Source organism: Trematomus bernacchii, unplaced genomic scaffold (assembly GCF_902827165.1).
Source record: "Trematomus bernacchii unplaced genomic scaffold, fTreBer1.1, whole genome shotgun sequence".
NCBI classification, from domain to species: Eukaryota; Metazoa; Chordata; class Actinopteri; order Perciformes; family Nototheniidae; genus Trematomus; species Trematomus bernacchii.
In genome coordinates, this window is record NW_022987803.1 from 9,232,140 (window position 1) to 9,255,191 (window position 23,052).

At 39.3% G+C, this 23,052-nt stretch overlaps 1 protein-coding gene across 1 annotated transcript; it reads right to left on the reverse strand.

The window, feature by feature from the left end:
• Positions 1-1,538: 1,538 nt before the first annotated feature.
• Positions 1,539-13,766, reverse strand: kcnk13b (potassium channel, subfamily K, member 13b). Its single transcript, XM_034150601.1, has 3 exons — positions 13,442-13,766; positions 8,816-9,594; positions 1,539-2,567 (listed from the first exon to the last, which is right to left on the reverse strand). Exons 1-3 carry the CDS (start codon positions 13,764-13,766, stop codon positions 2,412-2,414), a joined length of 1,260 nt encoding a protein of 419 aa, XP_034006492.1. The 3' UTR covers positions 1,539-2,411.
• Positions 13,767-23,052: the final 9,286 nt, after the last annotated feature.

Sequence of the window (23,052 nt, forward strand, 5' to 3'; positions counted from 1 at the left end):
GACAAATATGATATTGTGCTTAAAGACTGAGGCTAAAGCTGCATGCATGGCTCGAGTGTACAAACTTCCTCAAATCCAGTAAAGAGAAAAGCAGATCTTGCAGCATCCAGGAAGAGCTATAAGGTGGAGAATGACCACACAGTGGAATTAGTGCTCATTAGCTGTTCTCAAGGGGCAACCTCCTTGTCCAAAGAGTCAAGGCTTACTTCAGTAAAAAAATGTCCTAATGGGTTTATGGTCTCGATTGCTAGTTTTGGTGGTCCCATTTAGAGTTAAAAAAAAAAAAAGAGTAAAAAGGATAAGGGACAGGGTATGCCTTAGGGAGCTTCTACCATGGTGTCCCTAACACTGCGTTGCTACCAAGCTTTTGTTTCAGCGTTCAGTTGTACACTACTTTAGTAATTGGCTTTTCACTTTTTGGGGAAAGTGTATTTTCTGTTAAACATGTCTTTTTGCAAGTCAAAAGGAGGGTACCAACTGATATCTTAGTGTGAATTTCACATATACACTTGCTAATCAAACTAGCTTGCTAGAGCTAACGTTAATTTTTGAAAAATGCTCACAAAAAACAACAATGCTCACAAAAAAACAAGATGCCCCCCATTTAAATGACCAAACTCGAGGCTTCCAAAATGGTAGTCCACAATCCAATATTGACTACGTCCAATTATTTTATACAATATAAGGCTTTTTGGCATTGGAGTTGCTCCTGTATTTCATAAGCTAGTTTGGTTATGCTCATGACATTAGCTTACATTAGAGCAGATGAAAACTTAGTTTAAAAACACCTTAAAGCACCCTTTTTTGTGTTTTTTGTTTGGGAAAAGTTACACAAAGACACTATTACTAGACTCAGAAAATAACACTGCTCTAGCAGGTTGAGACATCCAAAGCTTCAAAGGTTAGCTGTGCATATTATATTACCGATCCTGATTAAAAAAACTCCATATGGGGAAATGGTTGTAACAAATATTCACTTACATTGTTTTTCTTTTTTATTATACAAATACATTCTTCAATCTTCACACTGCATATTATTAATGCTGTGTGCCATCTGAATCCGACCTCCTTCTACTTTCATCATCATCCTAAAAAAAATGTATGCAGACCCCGTACAAAAATATAGCACATGCTTTCTGTGCAGGTTTGCTTGATTATCAATTTATCAACAAAAAACATTGCCTGTCTGCTTTTGTTCAGACACTTCTTACACAATTCAGATTCCAAAAGCTGTTGACGTCAGATGTGGAGCACAAGTATTCTCAACCTGTAAATTCCTCTCAGATGAATGAACAAAGATAATTAAGATACCTATTAAATTGCAGTTAATTATATAGTGTCCACAAGTTGTCTTCATGCGTGGCTGATTTCAGGTTTCGGTCAATCAGTGTAGGCATGTTTTGAACAGTCCGTCCATTTTAGTAACTGCATCTGCGGTAAACCTAGACTACAGGAAACCTTACACTGTTGTGCTAAAAGGAAAAAGAATAGCCCCTGGAGCTACCTTTTTCGACACGTTATATAACTGCCAACCTCCTGGGACTGTAAGACAACATCAGTGTGAAAATGTCCTTCTATCTGCGTCTGTGCCTGGAGAAAGTGCTGCAAACCAAAAAGTAAACATCAGTCTAACATAATAGGTTTCATCTCAGTCGCAAAACATCACCCATTCAGCTGAAGATAATAGGTCTGTTTATTTTATAATAAGGTTCTCCTGGGATTTTTTTTCTTCTATTTGTCGATATAATTCATTTAAGCATTGCCAAGATGGAGGCTATTGAATGGCATATAAAAAGGCTTTGAAACATTTATAACGAGTGTGGCATTGAAAGTCTAATTGTAAAATGATGCATTCAGGATCAAAACATCAAATTAGCCATTAATTCAGCTTTTCCTTTCTACATTTCACCCAGCTTCATGTAATTACTACTGTTAGACACGAAACCAAGTAACATCCATTTTATTAAAGCTATTTTTATGTCATTATGGATGTGGGTAGAGCCATAGTGAGTCTTGTTAAGTACGATATGTAAGTAGAAGTTGCGTTCAGTTGTGAAGAAGCGTGTAGTGCATTAGGATTTTAAGGCTTAGATACAAGTACTCCAGACAGGCCTTTTTTTTATATCACCATGGCAACTGAATTCCTCATGTGGTAACATTCTGGTCCAGAAGACAGACTCCAGCCCCTCTAATTCATCATTAGTGTAGCCATGTTCTTGACAGGGAAGTTGGCGGAGATGATTGCTGCTGGGAGTCAGCGTGCTGTCAATGGATGAATTAGTCATGTATTCAGTCTTTAAACCACCCAAAGTCTCATTTTCTTTTTTCCAGGAAGGCTTTCCCCAGTGGAAATGTGTCCTTATCGGCTTATCCTTGCAGCCTTTTGTTACCCCTAAAAATAATTGTCTGCCCTATCTGTCCACGCTAGTCTCTGCCAAACGGTTGTTCATGATGCCAAGGGCTCCCACCCCTCCTGAGAATCCGTTCTGACGTGAATTGGAGCTGGACTGGCGCGGGTGCCCAATGGCCATCTCGGAAAGCTGCTTCTGCATAATAGCCAGATTGACCTGCAGGAAGGGAAAGAGATAAAGAAATGAACAGATGAGGATATATTTGCTGTCTGTGTTTGGAAGTGGTAGCTGCAACCTGTGAAGCCTTGCACAATGAGGATATTACAATGTGTTGGCAGCACACACATCTGATTTCACAGGTGTGATATGAGGCTACCAGATGGTGCCTTTCCTCTCCTTTTGTGGTGTCGATTTATGTGAATAAGGACGACAAATACTGAGCAAGTATTACTGACAGAAAGCAGATATTTACTCTCCCACAAGGCAACCTTCTTTTTGCTTTATCAGTGTACAAAACAACCTGTAGGGAATAAACATTACTGATGTGTAATATTGTTTAACATTTAATATGAATGAATATTTAATGGAACTGTATTTTGGATTAATGGGTATTCTTAGCCATGGTAGTTGCATGACTGGATGTTTGTCTTTCATCCAGACAGACATATTTCAACAGCTCTTGAGATGATTTATCAGGAAATGTGTACAGTACAGAAAGCCCCACGTGGGAGAAGCCTTCTAACTTTGGTGATCCCCTGAGTCTTGCACTACTCATATTGTAATATCTCAAAAAATATCCAATGGATTGCCATGGAATTTGTTATAGACTTTCATGCTCCCCTCTGGATGTTTTTTTATTAACTCTGGTGATCCATATGATGTTTCATCTAGCACCATCATCAGGCAAATCACCAATTTCTCTAATTTAATGGGAAACTATAATGACATTCCCATAAACTTAATCTGTACCTTGTGTTCGGAGCTAATAAGCTAAAAAACAAACTGAGATGGTGTACTTGTAGACATTATACTTGGCTAGTACAAGCATGTTGGCCTTGTCATTGAAGCCTTAACCCTAAATGTTTGTAGTCCACAGATTTTAATCATCAACCTAAATGTCTTGGGTTTCTGAGTGTAGTTAATGAAAGTGTTCTGTTCTTCTACAAGTTAAACATGTACCTGAAGTGAGGGAAATTAAGGATGTTTTCACATATAGACTCTTTTAAACTAACCATATAGTGGACCAACAGAAAACGGATATGTTTCTTGTGTGAATGTATTTGAAAGAGGTCTCAATTCTCTTTCTGTTTCACTTCAGACCACCTCAAGGACGTATGAGTATGGTTAGTTGCTGAATCACCTTAACCTCTAAACTTATATTGTTATACCTGAAATTATAGCATTTTAATTGGATGAGGTTGTCACATAATATGCTGAGGATGACCATGACACGATGACCTCGTCTTCAGTGTCTGGTCCAGCGGTGGCCAACCAGTCAGAGGTTAAGAGCCAAAAATGTTACTATGTTACTGCAAAGAGCCACATCAAACACACAGTCACAGATGCACGTGCACCCCCCCCCTCCCTCCTTCTCTCTTTTGTTCTCAGTCTTTCTCTGTGCTCCTTCACTTTCTTCCTCCCCTCTCTCTCTCACACAGATGAAATGAAAATCTAAAACTTTACACACACCCACACACACACTCAAAGACCCTCCCCACACAGAGAGACACACATAGCTCTGCTCAGACAGATTTATTGTAAATGTCACACACCATAATATTGACAGAAATTGAATTAAACCTCTCCTACCAGTATTCAGAGGCCAGTTAACATAACAACATAACAACATAACAATGAACATTGTCAAGGTGTTTATCTTCTGCTTGCGAAGTTCCGTACCTTTTGGGAAGTCCTGGTCGATGTTAGCATGGAGTGAGGTGAAATGGCACTGAAGATTTGAAGCCTTGAAATGGGTTAATGCTGTCTGGCATATAAGGCAAAATGGCTTGCAATTGCGTTCGATAAAAAAATATGAACTCTCCCACTCTACTAAAAACGTCCTATGTTCGTCTTCATATTTTTCGCTTAGCTGTGCATTTCTTCCCTGCCATTTTAGGATCAAACTCAGTTCATGGTCAGATAGTGTTTAATCAACGATAGGTTTTCCCCCACTCAAAGGTGAATGGTTCACTGCATCGCAGGTATTATTGTGATTGGCTCTTGGGCCACATTAAAATTAGACGCGCTGTCATCCTCTCATACTGACACCTGACACCACACATACACACGTAGGGAGAACAGGTGTTATGCCGTAGGTTGAAGCCTTGCCGTAGATTGAAGCCATGATTGAAGCCCTGTTCGCGGGGACGCACAAAGGTTACGTCATCGCCTGTATTGAGCGTTCGCCTAGTTTTCTATTTACTTTCTCTCTTTTGAATGATATATTTCCCATCAGATTAAACAGCAAACGGCTGAATAAATAATGTGCATACAGTAATGATATAACATGTCAGACACCGTGTTATTTTCAATCAATCCTAAAAGATAATGTGTTCAAACTGGCTTCACTCGCTTTAATTGCTCCTTTGAATGTAATTTTCCTCTGTGGTTTCCTACTCAACACATGTTTGTATTGTAATGCCACTCATATTTTATTTTTTATTGTATTTTAAGGTGACATGGAATGCTTTGAAAGGTGCCCTAAAATAAAGTGTATTATTGATCTTATATCTGTGCCTATATCACACTATTAATGTTCCTTATTTTAGACTAGGTTAATCCTGGTGTCAATAGGGAAGATCTGCACTGTTCTCTACATAACATGTTCAGCAGAGCAGGTATTTCTCCTGCCAGATTTGGAACCCCCCCTATCATTTTGTCCAGGATGGTCATACACTCACCAAAATCACACTGGTGTTTGCTGTTCCCCTCTACTTTGTGCTCACAAAAGCATGTTACTCTGGGCCCAGCAGGTGAAAAACTAAAGAGGGGCTTCCAAATCCGGCAGAGAAGGTGTTGGTGCTGCCGGATTTGGAACCCTCCCTATATCTTTATCCAGGATAGTCACAACTTCACCAAAATCACACTGGTGTTTGCTGTTCCCCTCTACTTTATGCTCACCAAAGCATTTTACTCTGGGCCCAGCAGGTACAAAACTAAAGAGGGGCTTCCATATCCGGCAGAGAAGGTGTTGTGGCTGGCTGCCGGATATGGAAGCCCCCCTATAATTTTTCAGACTAAAGTAACACGGGACGAAAGTAACGGAGCGATTTTATCCGAGCCCAAACAACTTTGACCGGCCAAATTACGTCAGAATTATCAGCATTCAATACTTAACAGACCTACTAAATATCAGGTTTAACTGTCAGGAGTCTGTGCCACACTCACACATATAAAAGTTGATATGAACTGAAGAGCTGGGCAAACTGGGCAAAGAGCCGCGGGTTGGCCACCCCTGTTCTGGTCAATGACAGACAAAGTCATATTTATAAAAATGACTCAGTGTTTGGAGGTGTATCTCTAAGAATGTTTCCACCTATCCCCCTGCATTGAAACGTTTAAGGCCTTAATAAAGTACAGGTCCATGTTGCCACTAAAGTCTATATACACATCTTCAATGTGCAGCTGTCCCTGATTGAACATCTAAAGGCCCGTTTGTTACATTATGCAACAGCAGCATTCTGTTTTTCTATGACATGTCTCGTCTACATCCTCTCCACCCCTCCCTTTCCCCTCATTTTCTCTCTTATTCCTCTTTGCACACGTACAATATGTACCCTGCCACTTTTTCAGACTTTAAATGCTATTCCTGTGGCACTCTGATGTTATCAGATAGGCAGAATCCAGCTTTGAACACTTGTGCTTTTTATTCAAAATTGGACTGCCACATTGCATTTGCTTTTGTTGGTATTGACCACATATACTTATATGTAATGCAAATATATATATTATAATTTTTTTGTCAGTTGCACTTCCATAATCAAATATTTCTTTTTTAGCCTTACGGTTGCCCCTGTCGGCAACCGTAATCTCTTCATAGCTCTAATTGGACATGTGTTAAGCATCATTAAGCCTTGTTAGATCTGTGTTACTGAAGTTCTGATGCCATTTTTAAATACATATAATGAACTATGGATGGGTAGTCGCAATACTACAACGTGCTTAAAAAAGCCCTGCTAGCATGTATTTTCTAATAACACTTACCAGTCCCCTTGCCTATAAAAATATCTCTGATTTTCCTGTCGTTTCCTTTGTCTTTCTCTTGGCTCCACCTATGCCTATGCCTAGGAATAAATTAATGTTGTTAATAGTTATTAATAGTCAATGAAGCAGGTAAATGGAAGTGACATCGCTGGAGATTTGGCTAGTTTGCGTCAGGATATTCACATCCTTGAAACATCACACCATTTTGTCTTCTAATGATCTCAGCCAGAAACTTCAGGCTCAGTAATCAGAATAATAACCAGGTGTGAACATTCAGATGTTGTACTTCCAGTCGAGAATAACCCTGGAGTGAGTGAGCAACAATTTGATATTCAACAGCACACACTGCTCATTCGTCTCGTCGGAAAAGTAGGGTGGCAGTTATGGAAATGTATGGACAATTGACACCTCTGAGTGTCTCAGAGGGCTCTTGAAAGGGTGATAGCAATGGAGTAGGGAATTTGTATTCAGATACATTTTACACATAATATCCATGTAGCCTAGAAAACAGCAACAAAATCATACTGCTTCTTCCAGGAAGTCAAACTATGACTTGCACTACGCTACCTTTTTAAGTAAACTTTTGTTTAAATACTTGTAATCTAGTTATAACAGATGATTTAATATTGGTGTGTTTAAAGGGAAACAGCACTATGAGGCTGGGTAATATATAAACTTAACACAAGAAGTAAGGCAATTTGTGTTTGGTAGATGATTTATATGTTGTAACAATACCTTTTGGGAATAAATCTTATACCGTTGGAAAGCTTGTTTTCTTACCTTTCCAATGGTACCACATTTGTGAGGAACAAGCATTTGTGGGATGAGCAGCAGAGCTGAGTATGTGGGATGCGCCCATGAAAAATGTGACAAATCTCCTCTGCCAATGCCAAACAGCAGCCACTCTCCGGTCTCGTACGGCTGCCAGGAGGCCTGCCATGACTGCCCTACACCGTCAGGCCCACTTAAACAGGAACCTCAACATGTGGAGGAACATTATGTTCAGCGATGAGTCTAGATTCTGCCTACGGCACATGGATCGTAGGGTCACAGTGTGGAGAAGACGCAGAGAAGGCTTTGCTGACTGCTGCACCGATAGAGTAGGAGTGGAGAGGATGGGATGGCCTGCAGTCCTGACGTCAACCCCATTGAACCCCATTTTGGGGATCAACTTGGCCCTGCTGTCCGCTCCAGAGTGACCAACACAACCACGTTGGCTGACCTGGGACAAATGCTGGTTGAAGAATGGGATGCCATCCCACAGCAGAGTGTGAGCAGGCTGGTGACCAGCATGAGGAGGAGAGGCTGTTGTGGCTGTGTTTGGTTCTTCCACACGCTACTGAGGCTGCTTGTTAAATGAATCAATTGTTAATAAATCAATTGTTGCCAATATGTCTTTATTTATCAGACTTCTATCATCCAATCCACCAAACAACACAAAACTAGAGTCAGCAGCAACAAAAATATGTTTGGCATTGGCAGAGGAGATTTGTCACATTTTTCATGGGCGCACCCCACATACTCAGCTCTGCTGCTCATCCCAAAAATGCTTGTTCCTCACAAATGTGGTACCACTGGAAAGGTAAGAAAACAGCATATAACGGTATAAGATTTATTGCCAAAAAGCATTGTTTCAACATAGAAATCATCAACCAAACACAAATTGCCTTACTTTTTGTGTTAGGTTTATATATATAAAATGGATATCATGATAGACTATGATATCGTCCTACATTTTGGATATCGTAATATCGCAAATGTTTCTTCTTTCAAAGGCAGTAAAGTGCTGTAATTTTATGAACATACATTTGAACCCTCTTAGCAATTATATCCAAATTCCAGATGTTTACTTTTTCCAAAACGGCATCACATTGTGTTTATATCGTCAAATATCGGAGCAATTGATCAGAAATATCGGGATATTAGATTTTCTCCATATATCCCTTCTATTATATGATAGGTTACTTTTATGTTGGAGTTTCTTCATTGCCAATTATGCAGAACAGCTGCATTAGAGCAGAGCAAAGTTCAATACAGGTTATGAGGAGCAAGATGACAGAGCAGGGTGAATGAGGAGTTAATGACTAAAGTAAGCATGACTACAGGGAACCAACAAGATTGAATGAATGTCCGTTTTCCTAATCTTGTGAGCAGTTTAAATTAAATTACCCTGGGAGATAACTGAATATGTTGAGCGTCATAACACGTAATGACATTAGATAGATGAAATGACTCTGTCAGTAACACCGTGAAGCTCTCACCTTGTTGGCTGCAAGAAAGTCCCTCATGGAGATCATCTCCCCAGACATCCTGCGCCCGTTGTCGGTCTCACTTTCGTTGAGGGCATCCGTCTCGATGGAGGGGTCTCTGCGGGCGCGCAGGTGGCCCGGTGCCACCACGTTCCGTCGGGGGTGCCGGTGTGAGTGGTGACCCCTCCTGGGGAAACAGCAGCGGCAGGGTGTGTCCAGCCTCCTCAGGAGCCAGTTCAGGACCTGCTTGATGACGATGGAGATGACGTTGAAGAGGGAGTAGATGCAGCAGACGCCGGTCAGGATGAAGAAGAAGTTGCCCAACCTATACGCGACTGTGGCGTGGCCCTCGTACACCGCCCGCTGGCTGCTCACCATGTCTCCAAAACCAATTGTGCTAAAGGCCACAAAGCAGAAGTAGAGCGAGTCCAGGTAGTCCCAACCCTCGGCTGCAGAGTACATGAGCGAGGCAGAGCAGGACACCACAATGGCCGCCATGCCTAGAATGAACATGACGCAGTAAACTGAAGGCTTCCAGCCATCCAGATCCTCTCCTCTTTCTCCTCCATTTCCACCAGCTCTGTTTCCCTCAGACACCCGCTGGCCATTTGATGCAAGCGCAGCTTTTTTATGCCGATGTTCGTGACAGGACTTGAGGACCACGGCGATGACTGTGATGACACGCTCCAGAAAGAGGTTGAAGAAGAGGATGGTGGCAGCGCAACCGAGCAGGCCGTAGAACATCAAGAAGACTTTTCCTCCAATGGTGGCAGGAGTGGTCATACCGAACCCTTGGAAACACACAAAGATATGCAATAAGGAAATATATACATAATAGGACTGGTGGTATGGCAAGCTCACGTTCAGAGAGTAGCTAAACTCCTTGACTTTTGCAGGTGCAGGTGGCTCTGAATAAAATGGAGAGAATAAACGCTTCAAAAAGCACAAGAGAAGCATTATTATCACTGGAAAACTATCGCACACACTGTTGTAAATGAATGGATCCTTTGTAGAGAAGACCATTGTGTCCATTGCCTCCAGCTAATTGTATTTACCTTTTTAATCAAACTCATATCCTTTATGCCATTAACAAAGAAGGCTAATTACTGATCTTTTCTTCTCAGAGAGGGAAATCATTCTCACAACACTGGCTGAACCCCTTAGTTGCCATTGGTGACGTGCTCTCCTTCTCGCTCTGTCTCTTTGTCACTCACTTAATCAAAGCGCAAATGTGTTTTCAATCCAAGCACATCTTGACAATCAGATCAAAGGTGTCCGTTTCTCTAAGATTTCACCGTATTCCCTACTGTTATTTAGCAAGTGAAAGTCCCACTGGGGCCACTTCACATGTCAATTGTATCATGTTCTATCATTTTTAAAAGGTAAGAACCCATTAAACTGTTTTCTATGTATAAGGGTAACAGACACACTGTTGGTGTGTGACCTCTCTTTGTCTCTTTTGAACTGGCAGAGAAACAAAATAGGACTCAAGCCGAGAGGTGCATCCATCGATCGCACAGATCTCAGCGATGTCTCCTTTTCATCCCTCATTTAGCACTTAAAGCTCAATGAAGCACTGTCTGTGTCTGTTCACCTGTTTGAGTTTGATATCTTCATAACAATGTTATTGTCTGCAGATTCAGTTACATGCACGCTGTTTTGTTGTGCAGCTTGGAATTCTGACAAGAGCCTTTTCACTAGAAAAGCAAAGATACATTTGACTGAATCTCCTTTCAAGGCCGACCCTAGGATTGTGGTGGGCCTAAACTAATTTTGCAGATAGGGCTCCGTGCAGGCATAAAGCCAACATGTATAATAAGGAAAAAGCTATATGCTTGATCAAATTACTGCAGGAAGTTCCAGGGCATCACATTTTAAATCATGACTCAGGGGAGACTTTAGAGTGTTAAAAGACCAAATGAAAACGTATAAGGCTGAGGCAGTCTAATTATCCTTACATGTCATGACATTATCCTGCTACTTAGAAATGCAGCGTTCTTTAATGCTCACCACAATTCTTAATGAATTTTGGCATCAATTTTTTTAATACTGAAGACGACACTCTGCTATCTCTGCGTGATACAGCCTCTCAGCTGGGCATCTCTTACACTCACATGAAACGCATTCAGAGCATGTGGGGCGGAACTGACACACGATTTTTCTATCATGCACCAATGTTTTGAAGTGATGGTTTGTAATAGTAAAATGTATGACTGGCCTCAAATGAGTAGTAACTGCTGCCACATATAAAAAGCTAGACTGGCCCCCTAAATAACTGCTTATTGTGGTTATGCCAGTGGCCGGTCCTGATTAAGGATTTGATGGCCTCCACATTCAGATTTGGTCCCAAGGTTCTAATTGACCCATCAATTTCCTTTAACCATGACGATAAATCCAAATGGCATGGATTTAATGATTTTCTTCCTCATTGTTTCGTGAGCTCAGTTGAATGTAGTGTGGATGAGTCATTTGACCTATTCAATGAAATACAGTGGTCTACATGAAAGACATAAAAGATACTGTGCTTCTCTGTCAGTTTGACACCAGCATCAGGAATAAAAGGTATACTCCTGATAAGCGTTAATGGGCTGCCGGAGATGGGCTACAAAGTGCTGACTTATTTCCCTCTCAAATTAAACATTAGTCACTCAAAGAAAATAATTAGTTTATCTTTGTGGGAAGTATGGCTGATGGCTTTTTTTCGGGAGAGTTAGATAAATATGTAAATATGAAGCTACATTCAAGAGCTTGTTAGCTATAGCTTAATACAAGCTTTATTTGTTTGTCCAAAGTAAGCTTACCAAATTTCACATAAGCACCTTAAAAAAAACAAATTGTTGTTATCCGTAAGTGTTTGGGTTAGGTTGAGATTTAGAAGTGGCTGGTAGACATATATTGTTATTTTTGGACCTTGAGCCATGTTAGCTGTTTCTGTTTCCAGACTGTGTGCTAAAATAAGCTAAGCTAGGCTAACAGGTTGCTAGCTGTAGCATTCAAAGTTGTGAAGTGGTAGTGGGAAGAGCTGCTGGTTCCAGTTTTTCCCCGGTTTTTTTATTCCATTTTTTTTTTTTTAAAGATATCCTCAGTTTGACATATTTATGTAGTAAATTCAAAGGACATGGTCCTTGTTGTAATATCAACCCACGATCCAAAAGTCAAACTATTGCTTTAAATTTGTTATGTTATATATATATATATATATATATATATATATATATATATATATATATATATATATATATATATATATATATATATATATATATATATATATATATCAAAACCTTAAAAAACATATACTAAGCCATTCACTGAAGACTCCACATCAGTGAAAGTCTGCACGAGAACATAATGTGCATATGTTATGCATAAACATGAAAGGCTGCAATGCTCTCTTGAAGGCTTCTCTTCCATGTATGCTCTGAAGCCAAACCCGTCTCACCCAACACTATTTTTGTCACATAGAATGATTTTAAAAACAATGTATTTCTATTGGAAGTAGCTTTGGTGCCTATACATCACCTCTTTTTGTCAGGGCGAGAGTCGGGTTTGGGTTGTTGATGCAAAAAGTGCTCTCGATGAGGGGCTGTATACATCCTCCAAAAACTGATAATGAGGCTACAAACAATCATTGTCTTCCTTTTTCCCCTGGTATATTAGTAATCACGGGTGAATCATCGGATCAATATGGAGATCACTTTTTTTAGACCAACATTAATCACAATGTGTTCAGTTAAGAACAGTCTGGACCATCATCAACATAACTAATGCCCATAATCAATCTGTCAAACTGTCAATAATCATGAAACAACTCACTCCAATTACAGGTGAAGATGACTACTGCTTAGCTAATGAGGGAAAAAAACATTGAGAGTGTAGGGTCGGATCAAATCCATGATATCGACAACATAATATCAACAGGGCTGTCGTTTAACAGTGCTATTGGTTAGGGGAATATGGCTTCACTGTTTATGAAATACTGACTCTCAGAAGCAGCCTATACTGAAATGGAAAAAACGGTTGTCAAGGACAAATCTTGCTCTAAATTGCCTTTTTCCTATAGCCTTGTTCGGTTGAACCTACTGGATCAAATCACAAGTCATGGCCAATAAATATTACACAGCGATGTTACTATAAAGAATAACTTGAAGTATATCTCTTTGGACTAAATAAACATACACAAACAGATATGAGAAAAGTGGAGGTCCTAATTGAATGCAAATCAGGATTTCGACTTGTCACAGGTGCAACTCATGTCTCTAATTACGGCTTAATTATAATCAGGTGTGCTTGTTCCAGGAATAGTGTGTACATGCTGGCTCTTTGTTGGGCAAGTATTTATGCTTCTATGACAATTCAAACATCAGATAACTGGGCTTTGAACATCCTACTAACATAAAATACAGTAAGGGGGTACATTTCTATTTACATTTATTTTTATGTTGGCTCGTGGAGTAGCTGTGGAGTAGTTGTGGAGTAGCTGTGATATTTAAGATAGTTTCTTGCAAACAAGGACTTTATGAAGATTATGGAGATACTAAATAGTGGATTTTAAAATGATTTAAATAAAAAGATGATAGAGCTGACAGAGAAAATCGCAAATTCACTGTTTTAAAACGCGACTTTTCTCCATCTCACCAATTGTTGACACCACCGTCCCCACGAAGTAAAACGCGCCGGTGAAGTCCCATCGAGGTCGGATTGTGTCCACGCGGATCCCCGCCACGTTCGCCTCCTCGTAGTTCCTCAGGAAGTTGTTGAGGTCTTTCTTACTCAGGTTGTACTTCTGGCTGAAATGCTCGAACCTCTGCTCCCAGCGCTCCTTCGCCTCTCGCTCCTTTGGCTGCTCCAGCGCGGAGAAGACTGCGGCCCCACAGAGGAGATAGATGATGATGAACAATGCCAGCAGCAGGAACCTTGCGTTATCCTCGTTTATTGGACCGGAGCCGCTCCTACATGCCATTATGTAGCTGTTGTCAGCGTGGTGCAGCTCATGTGAGGTGGCATGGTGTTCAGGAATAAAAACGCACCGTCCTCGGAATAAACAGGTGTTTTTTTTACGACAGAAACGTCCAGCGCAATAAGATTACATTCTTATATATCGAGTTGTCCCGAGGCGGTTGATTTGGCATTTTGCTAATGAGATTCTATGCAGCCCAAGTCCAAAACGGTTCTCCTCCACTGTCAGCAATCTAAAGATTCACTGAGAGGAGGAGAGAGGCGCGCGGCAACCTGTGGATGCAGACTCGTCCTGTTTTACTCTCTGGTCCTGCCTCTCCAAAGGAGTCCCCACCCCTGAGCGCGCGTTTTACGCACCGCTGATTGACCACCAACATACAGAAGCATTTACAGCCTCTGTACATTTATCACTAAATATAAGTCTATTTTGCTAGAGCTACTATCCAGACTATTACCTAATTTCAGCCTGTATAGAGCATAATACAAGTCGAATGAAAAGGAAGATGAGGATGACCTGAGTCCAACTTTGGAGGTTTGATTTCGACAAAATAGAGCGCGTTTGCATAGGGAAATCAATAAGACTTGACCTTTCTCTTTCCTCTGATGAGGGATTCATGCTCCTGTCGCGCTTACCCGGGGACATGTGAGCAAATGTCAGCACGGAACGGCGGTGCGAGATAAATTATTCACGATCACAGGGACAACAAAGAGCTATTTCTGTAAAATTGGGATTTATTTTTCAATAACTTTTCAGAACCATGGACAGAGCTGCAAGACTTTCAGGTCACACTTAGTTTGGGAAAGTTAGAGAGAAATTGACTGATTCGAAGATCGATAACAATTATATTAACAACAGTTGCAAGGTAGACAATGAGTTAAAACCTCATTTTTATTTTTAAAAACAAGCCAAAACGCGCAGTTTTCCAAGCTGGACAACTTGCATTGTTCTCAATTTGCAGCCGAAGGAGGGACGAATGCGCAGGGACCGTCTACAAAGTGCAATGCCGAAAAGACATATTCCCAAACTTCCAGTCATACAATAAAGTGCTACCAAAATCACTTCACACATTAGTGGTCTTGGTTTTACCACATCAACAAGTAAGGGGAAATTACAGTTTTTTTTTAATTTAGTTTTTCTTATAGAAAATATTCCATATGCCTATACCTCCATTTATCAATATCTTTCTGACTTTACCGAGCGTAGAAGTTGTATCGCAACTCCAGTCTTCAGTTTCAAGTTGCCAATGAAACTTTAAATATTGGGCAGCGACAGAAAAGGAAGTCTTATACGGGATATCCGATTAATTTTCTTTTTTGTGTCAAAGCATTCGATTTTGTTCTATTGCTGTCGTGATGTGAAAAAAATGCGTACAAATATTGCAAAAAAGTTTTAAAAAATCAAGAGTTATTTCTAATCTGTTCACTGTAACGTGACAACAGATGAATGTAATATTTTACAGTTAACAATTAATGTCTGATTTAAACACTTAAGACATTGATCAAGGATTTTTTTAACTGAAACTGGAAGTCTATCAGGAATGACGTCGGAAGTGGAGAGTCACTTCTTGGGCTGTGTCTTGCAGCACTGTGTACACACCCCACAGATAATCATACCATGAAAAATATGTCAATTGATAAATACAAGAAACCCTTATGTAATAATAGGCAACATCAGAGAAAGTCAGCAATCTTCTTGATGCCTACTGTGTACATGACTCTCCCCCTGATTACAGGACTTAATAGACCGGGCCAAATCCATTCCACACTGAGTGCCGAGTATCGATATTTTACTGGCAATTAGTTTGAGATTAGTGTTGATTGTTGTTTCTCCTCTCCGAGCAACTGCTATTTATCTAAAGTGGTTGTTGAAAGCTATCAAAGACTAATTTTCTCTGGTTTCTCATGGTTGAACAGCACTGTAAATTCTGGTTTGTTTTAAGTAATTTAGGATTTCATGTTGTTGAGCTTGCTGTAGTCATAACATGCTATACTGTACTGAAGTATTCTATACTTTAATATACTATAAATTACTACACTATACCGAATAAACCTTACTACGCTTCTCTACCCTGTATTGTTACATACTATACTTTACTAGACTATACTAAACTATACCATGCTGAACTATACCATATTATACTACAATATATTGTACTGTACTATACTATGCCATGTTTTACTATACTATAATATACTAGGTTTTCTATAATGCTATACCACATTACCATACATTTTATTTTTCTATACTATACTATTCCATATTATACTATACGATGCAACGATATACTGTACAAAACTATAGTATACTATACCATATATTCTAAACTATAATATACTATACCAAAAACCAAACCCTACAATATACTTTACTGTACTGAACTGCTCATTACATTCAGCTGCAGCTTGTATACTCCTCAGTATGACTATGCTGTTTGTCTCTGAAGTATTGAGCTAACACTTAAAGCTTTGTGATTGCTCTTATTTTCAAATCCATGCAAGTGAAGGTGGGTGGCTTTTTTTAATCAATCGATAACATGTTGTACGTGCAGAACCTGTCTGTCTCGGATATCTAATTAGGTTGGGTTTTCAAATACGTCAAAACAAAATAACAATTTGAGCCTTGTTGCTCACAATTGAAAACAGAAACAGGCCAATCTGAAGATTTTCTTTTTGGCTCCCATTGCTCACTGTGGAAGTTAAAAGACTCTACCTCCTTACAGGACCGGTTTTTGGCATAGGCGGCATAGGCGGTCGCCTAGGGCGCCAGATCTGGGGGGGCGCTGCGCTGGTAGCTCTGGGATGGAACTTTTTTTTTTTTACTGTTATCCTAATTTTCGGCCTTGATGTAACAGCATTCATAATTAAGTAAAGGTAACACCCTTTTCACCCCGGTTACACGTTCCATTTGCCCTGTACGATGGGCGCTGTAAGTGATGAAAGTGGGGGATGTTGGCTTATCAGGCACCCGCTAAAATCTCGCCTAGGGCAGCAAATTGGTCAGAACCGGCCCTGCCTCCTTAGGTGTCTTTCTTAAAATTAAAGCAGAATCCGATCTTTTTTGGAAGTTTCTGCATCTCTCCCAAAAAATGGACAGTCAAACTGACCTACATTCCCTCTCGCTGTCAACCATACTAAACAGTGGCTTTACTAACTACCCGGATAGTGGTAACAAAAAAAGAAAATACATGCCTATTAATAATACAAAATTATAGCTTAGTTGAAAATTAGCTATATGTATGTTTCTCATGCTTTTTTCCTGTAACTACAGCTTTTTTAAAGTATTAGTAAAGCTAACTGTATTCTGTCCTTGTTTCACAAAGCACTGGAGATTATTGGGCTGTAGTTTCTATTAATGATATAAATCCTAGTACAAAGATGGGTATTGAGTCAGGCTCCATTACATTTGAAAAGCTTCCCTTTAATTCTGTATTCCCTTGAGAGAAGGGTTAGTTTGTTTCAGTAGTAGTGCACTACTATTTCAATACACTTTGTTGAGTGAAAAGACTGAAAGCCCCACTCTTCTTCAGGCTGGTTAAAGTGACATTTGTTTGACAAACCAGCATAAACACATTTATTTAGAAACACTGACATCATGAACAGAGTTCAGCATACATGCATTCATATTATTGTTAAACATTCATGACTGTGCATATATGGCTGTGATTGTACTGTAAGTGATTAATTGTGACTGGGCATTCACAAGCATGCGTGTGGGTGCGTACATACATGCAATTGTCCTATTTATGCACAGACACATATATAATTCTGGATCTGGTTTACATGCCGTCATTTCTTCCCAATAGCCAGTGGATTTCTTTTTTAAAGGTAACCTATTTTTCTGTGGGCAAACTTTCATTAATTATTAAAGAAGCCCTATAATGCTTTTTTAGGTTGTCCCTCTCCTGTAGTGTGTTATATAGGTTTTTGTGCATGTAAATGGTCTGCAAAGACTAAAATCCCTGTGTTCCCTCCAGAGGGAGTTTCTCTCCCACGCACACTTGGCTAGCACTCCAGCACATTGTTACATGATAGGCTAAGGAGCTTTTTGATCAAATCATGGAGACATGTCACAGTAAAGGTATGAAATACAGATGTGAACCTGAAAATGAGCTTACTATGTCAGATGACAAAATAATGAAAATGCATTTAATTAAAATATTTCTCTTATATACATTGTTGAAATAAAAAGAGTAATTAATCAAGTTATTTATCTTTGTGAGAAGCTGTTGCATTGTGCTCATTTTGCAAAACTCACTATGTTTTCCATGCAAGCAATGGATTTGTATTTTTGCCAAGAAAGCCACACTTTTACAGCTGACCTTGGTGACCTTTTGTACCAAATAATGTCCTTCAGCATTGGAAACCACATCTGACAGCATATGATTATAAAAGTATATCAGAATGAAAACAGCATAAAGAGAGCTACGTAACTCATTAGTATAACCACTATAGACTGTATATAGTAACCACCCTCACAGCTCTCCTCATACACATTAAAGCAGAGGATGAAATGAACTTGTATTTACTATAGGATATTGTTGAACAAAAAAGTGAAGTAGAAATCACTTCGAAGAAAAGGGAAAGATAAATTCTGGTCTTAGTTACACATTCTGTCAGAAAATGAGACACATTAGTCTATTAACATCAAACCTAATATGATGAATAAGATGCTCAAAAAGCTTTACATGGGGAAAACAAATATTAGGTCCTTCATAACTTTCCTTATACCATATACAGCTATTTATATATCAAAGTATAACAAGATCACAATGTTTGACACGTTCTTGGTGGGAAAATGTGAATTTATAGAGGATGCTGAAGCATGTAATTACTTTTTGTAATTTACTGTTGTTCTTTTCTGGAAAGTATGAGATCTGTTTCCATGGAAATACATTGGGAATGTTCAAATAAGGGTTATTCATGAGCTGAGTGTTGAGACATTTAACCGCAGAAGCAGACCTGATAACGATCTTCTTGTATACATCATGGGACTTTTGCTTTCTGATGTGAACACAAGGTTGCAGCTTTACAACTGACAACAATCTCCCCAATACCCTGTAGCCAAGGTCGCAGCCATTTGTCATCAGCCTCTACATCCATAAGTGGCCACTTCACCTTACTTTATAAGCAGCGTCATGAGGCGAGGACTCTAATGATTTGCACACCAACACATGTACACATGCACTTAAAAAAAAGAGAAATGCTTGTTAGAATCATGGTTGAGGGCTTTTTTTAAACACTTAGCTTAAAACACATTAGGAAGATCCATTTTTATGCTTGTGTGTATTATTTATTTATTTTTGTTTTATTTATTGTTATTGGTGAGAGGCACATGTAGTAGTGATACTCAATACAGAAAAAGAAAGAAATAATGTACAATAAAGAATATATTAGACAGAACACAACAAACCAAACCAACCAAACATAAGATGATAGAAACATATTGCTTTTTTCCAATAAATGTGCAACCATGTTGTTATACTAAGGGAGGTTATGGAGGGCCACATATTTCTGATAAAGAGAAGGATGAGAGTAGACCAAGCAAACAGTATACAAATGCACATTATTTTTATATATTTATTTTTTTCAGCTATTTTCATTTTATTCCATTTATTTATTTAATATAATTGAATGTAATGTATTATTACTATTATTAATATTAATATTATTATTATAAAAGCGGGTTGGCTACTCTGATCCCCATAGAAACCATGTGAGCAGCTGGACTTTCTTGATCAATCCACATTAAACGATAAAACCTCAGTTTATCATGTGAGCACATCAATTGAACTTGTTTCACCTTTCTCTTTTCTGCTTACCAATCTCAGCATGAGTCTGATGTTAAAAAGGTGTGGACGAGGGTGTTCCAGATGCTGGTCGGATCATTCGATAAGCACTTTTGCTTGAGCGTTTCTTTTTGTAATCTTCGACTAAAAGGTTTGCTGCTCCGGTCTGGTTCACACTGTGGAGAATTTTCAAAAGGATTGTATGGCTTTTTTTGCACGCTAAACCTGCACAAATGAAACGAAAAGAAACAAGCCCCAGCTAAGTGAGGAATACTCCACTCACTGCACTGCCAAGCAATTGACATCTGTGGTCTTATGTGCTGTTTGCATGTTTTTAAACGAGGTAATATGCATAATAAAATGCCCCTTTCTATGCAAATTAGCCTCATGTTATACAGTCAATTTGACCAAGTTCAGCGCTGATAGCCACATACAGCTAGAGTGAAACTATGAATGGCTTCAGACGGTGTGGTTTTTGAAGTACATTTATATGGGGCCTCACACCAACCAGTTATTCAATCCCAAGTTTCTCTCTTTCACCCTCGAATTCCTTGCTTGATGTTTTAAGGAATCACTGTGCATTAGTTGAGTCGGAACATATACCTGGCAATCTGAAAAAACGGAATTTATTTTGCTCTCTGTTGTTCTGCCTACTGTGTTCGTGGCCACATAGGCAACATTTATACTTTGCGACATGAATAATTGCAATCAGACTCCAAAAAGGGCAAATTGCACTCAGCTGCAGAACTTTGCGGGAGGATGTTTGCTGTAATACTGTTTACTATATTTTTGCCAAATCTTTTGTGATTAGGAACTTGAGAGGGGGCAGGTGGTGATCGCAGTTGATATGAAATTCATGGAGCTATCATCCGGATGCAATTCATTCTTGGTGTATTTGTCCGAATATCTTGTATAAGTTTCCCTTCTTTATCGTCTCTTTTTAGATAATACACAAGTTCCTCACATATTTCCATTATAACTACTACTATACATCAAAATGCCGAAAAAGGTGACACTTCATTTTTTCGTGGAACTTGGCCTTTGTTTAGCCAAATGTCCCATGGCTCTAGATATTGGTAATTTTTTTGTATTGGATGGATTGCCAAGATATTTGGTGCAAACAATTAATCCCCCCCAAAAGACAATAGCTACTTTGATTTGGTGATCTCTTGAATATCGTTATGATGCCTCGATGAGTTTAACCATCATCGGGTCATTTTCTTCCATTTATGAACAAATACTAAGGACATCCTATCCCACTCCATCTTTAGTGCCCACATGTCAGCATGCTAACATGATATACATTTACGCCATTTTGATTAAGCCTCTCAGAGCCGCTTGCATGGCATATTGCATTTTTACCAAATATTTCTGTTCTGCCTCTAACAAACAAACAAACCAAAACCAAAGAACCCCATTCAACAATTTTAACTACAAATCATTTATTCATACACTACTCGGGGAAAAAAAAGCAATCTTCTTCTTTGAATTATGAAATTGTATTTTTCTTCTTGACAACCTAAACACTGTGTTTACAATAGTTTCAGCTATGAACACTTGAACAATACCACTATCCAATTTTAGCTACACTTTATTGTTTTTATTTCCAGCACCACCGGTAAATGGAACTGCAAACCAATTGAAAACAGAAATCCAGTTCAACTAAATCACACGATTTGAATTGAGCACATTCACAGCGATTATCTCTATTTCTTTCTTTTAGGGAGACATCTCTCCACTGAGCATGGGGTTACCATAGTAACTGGAAAGTAGGTTATTAAGTACTGTATATAAACAACAGTAAAGTGCACAGAAGCTTACAGTGCGTATTCTTGGACTGTGAATAAGAACAAGATGTTCCAGAGAACGATATTGAAAATCATATATATTATTTATCAGGAGGCGAAGCTTTGTCTCTCTATCTAATTCTCTTTCTCATTATCATTCAATGGGATTTTCCCACAATGCATCACCTTAAATACACTGCACTCTATTTTACAGGTTATGAAACACAACTTGACCTGTTACTGGGTTAGGGTTACTGCAACAACAGGTAGGGTATGAAGTAAGAACGTATTGTGAAACATTGTTTTTTTTTCCCAACCCTAACACAAAAGTCGAATGAAGACTGAATTACCCTAAGGCCTCAATTATTTTAGCTAGAAATGAATGCTTTTCCCTTATTAATAACACATTCATCAGTTTACTCAAGTTTCCAATACACACAAAAATCATATAAAAAAATCCTGAAAAAGTATTGATTTAAGAAGAAACATTTTGTTGACCACATTAATTAAAAGGCTAAAGCTGGAGGTGTGAGAACATTTTTCCCCTTTAGCTAATTGCCGTGGCTTCAGGTAATGACTTACGACACACTCTCTTCCAGTTTCTTCTTCTCTCAGATGACTATGTTTTAAGGGACTCGGGCCTTGCTACGTTGGGTTGGAGTCTAAGCAGAAGACTTTCTCTTTATTACATAGTGTATCAGCAGACATACAGGGATTAGTTTTGAGCCAATTATCTGCTCTAGGCGCAGTGGCTGCCTTTTCATGTGTGCGTCTCCGTGGGGAAAAGCACATACATGGTCCAGTTCATGTTGTTACATATGTGCCTTTGATGCCCAGAGCTTTTTTTGTGCCTTTTTTTGAAAACACAGTGGGTTAGCAGCGTGGCACTTTGACTGTCCAAAGCCAGTACACACACCGCAGCCTCTTAAGTCCATTGTAATTGGACGGGAAGGGATAATGAGCTTACGCCATTTGAGGGAGAGCGAACAGCTGCAGAAACCGAAGAGCCGTAATAACAAAACTAAATTGGAATACCTGCCCTTTATTCTGGCTCTATACCATCAACGATGTCAAAGAAAGCATTCGTACTCCCTGTGTAGTCGATGACAGTTGATTTGTGGTCGGCCATCCTGACTGATGGGACTTCTCCCACCTCTGCTGGAGGGTTCACTTTATTTTTATTGGAAATTCTGAAGCCCAGAAACTGATCTGATCCTTATATTGAGCTGTACCCCAAATAGGACCAATGATGATGATGTTAATACAAATGTTGCTTGGTCCAACACTTTAGTTCCAGACTGAAATAGCTCAACAACTATTGGATGGATTGCGGTTACATCTTCCACAGGATGAATCCTTCAGACTTTTGTTCTCTTGGCTGAGACCTTCAGACCTTCAGACTTTAGATCTCTTGACTTTCTAATGCCATCATCATCTCATATTGTACATATTTTCCCACAATGTGGTTTACTAAAATCTTCAGAACTCAAGCTTAACTGTATTTTGTGTTGAGTGTTTGAGTCAATATTAGCATGCTAACATGCTCAACTCTAATGGTGAGGTAAGGAAACAATAAAGCTGTCCAGCATGTTCCCCTGCTGATGTTAGCAGTTAATTACACAGTAGAGAAAACTAGACTCTGCCGAGGCCTTATCCCGCAATGTTCTAGAAAAATGAAAAAAAACGTGTGTTAAATGTCATCTAATTTGAGTTCCTT

Bases quoted from the DNA above. Each gene is read 5' to 3' on its own strand.
- kcnk13b (XM_034150601.1), bottom strand. From the start codon at position 13,766: ATGGCATGTAGGAGCGGCTCCGGTCCAATAAACGAGGATAACGCAAGG. The intron at 9,595-13,441 runs GTGAGATGGAGA...TGTGTTTCCAAG, and splicing joins GACGGTGGTGTCAACAATTG to GGTTCGGTATGACCACTCCT. The intron at 2,568-8,815 runs GTGAGAGCTTCA...CCCTTCCTGCAG, and splicing joins ACTTTCTTGCAGCCAACAAG to GTCAATCTGGCTATTATGCA.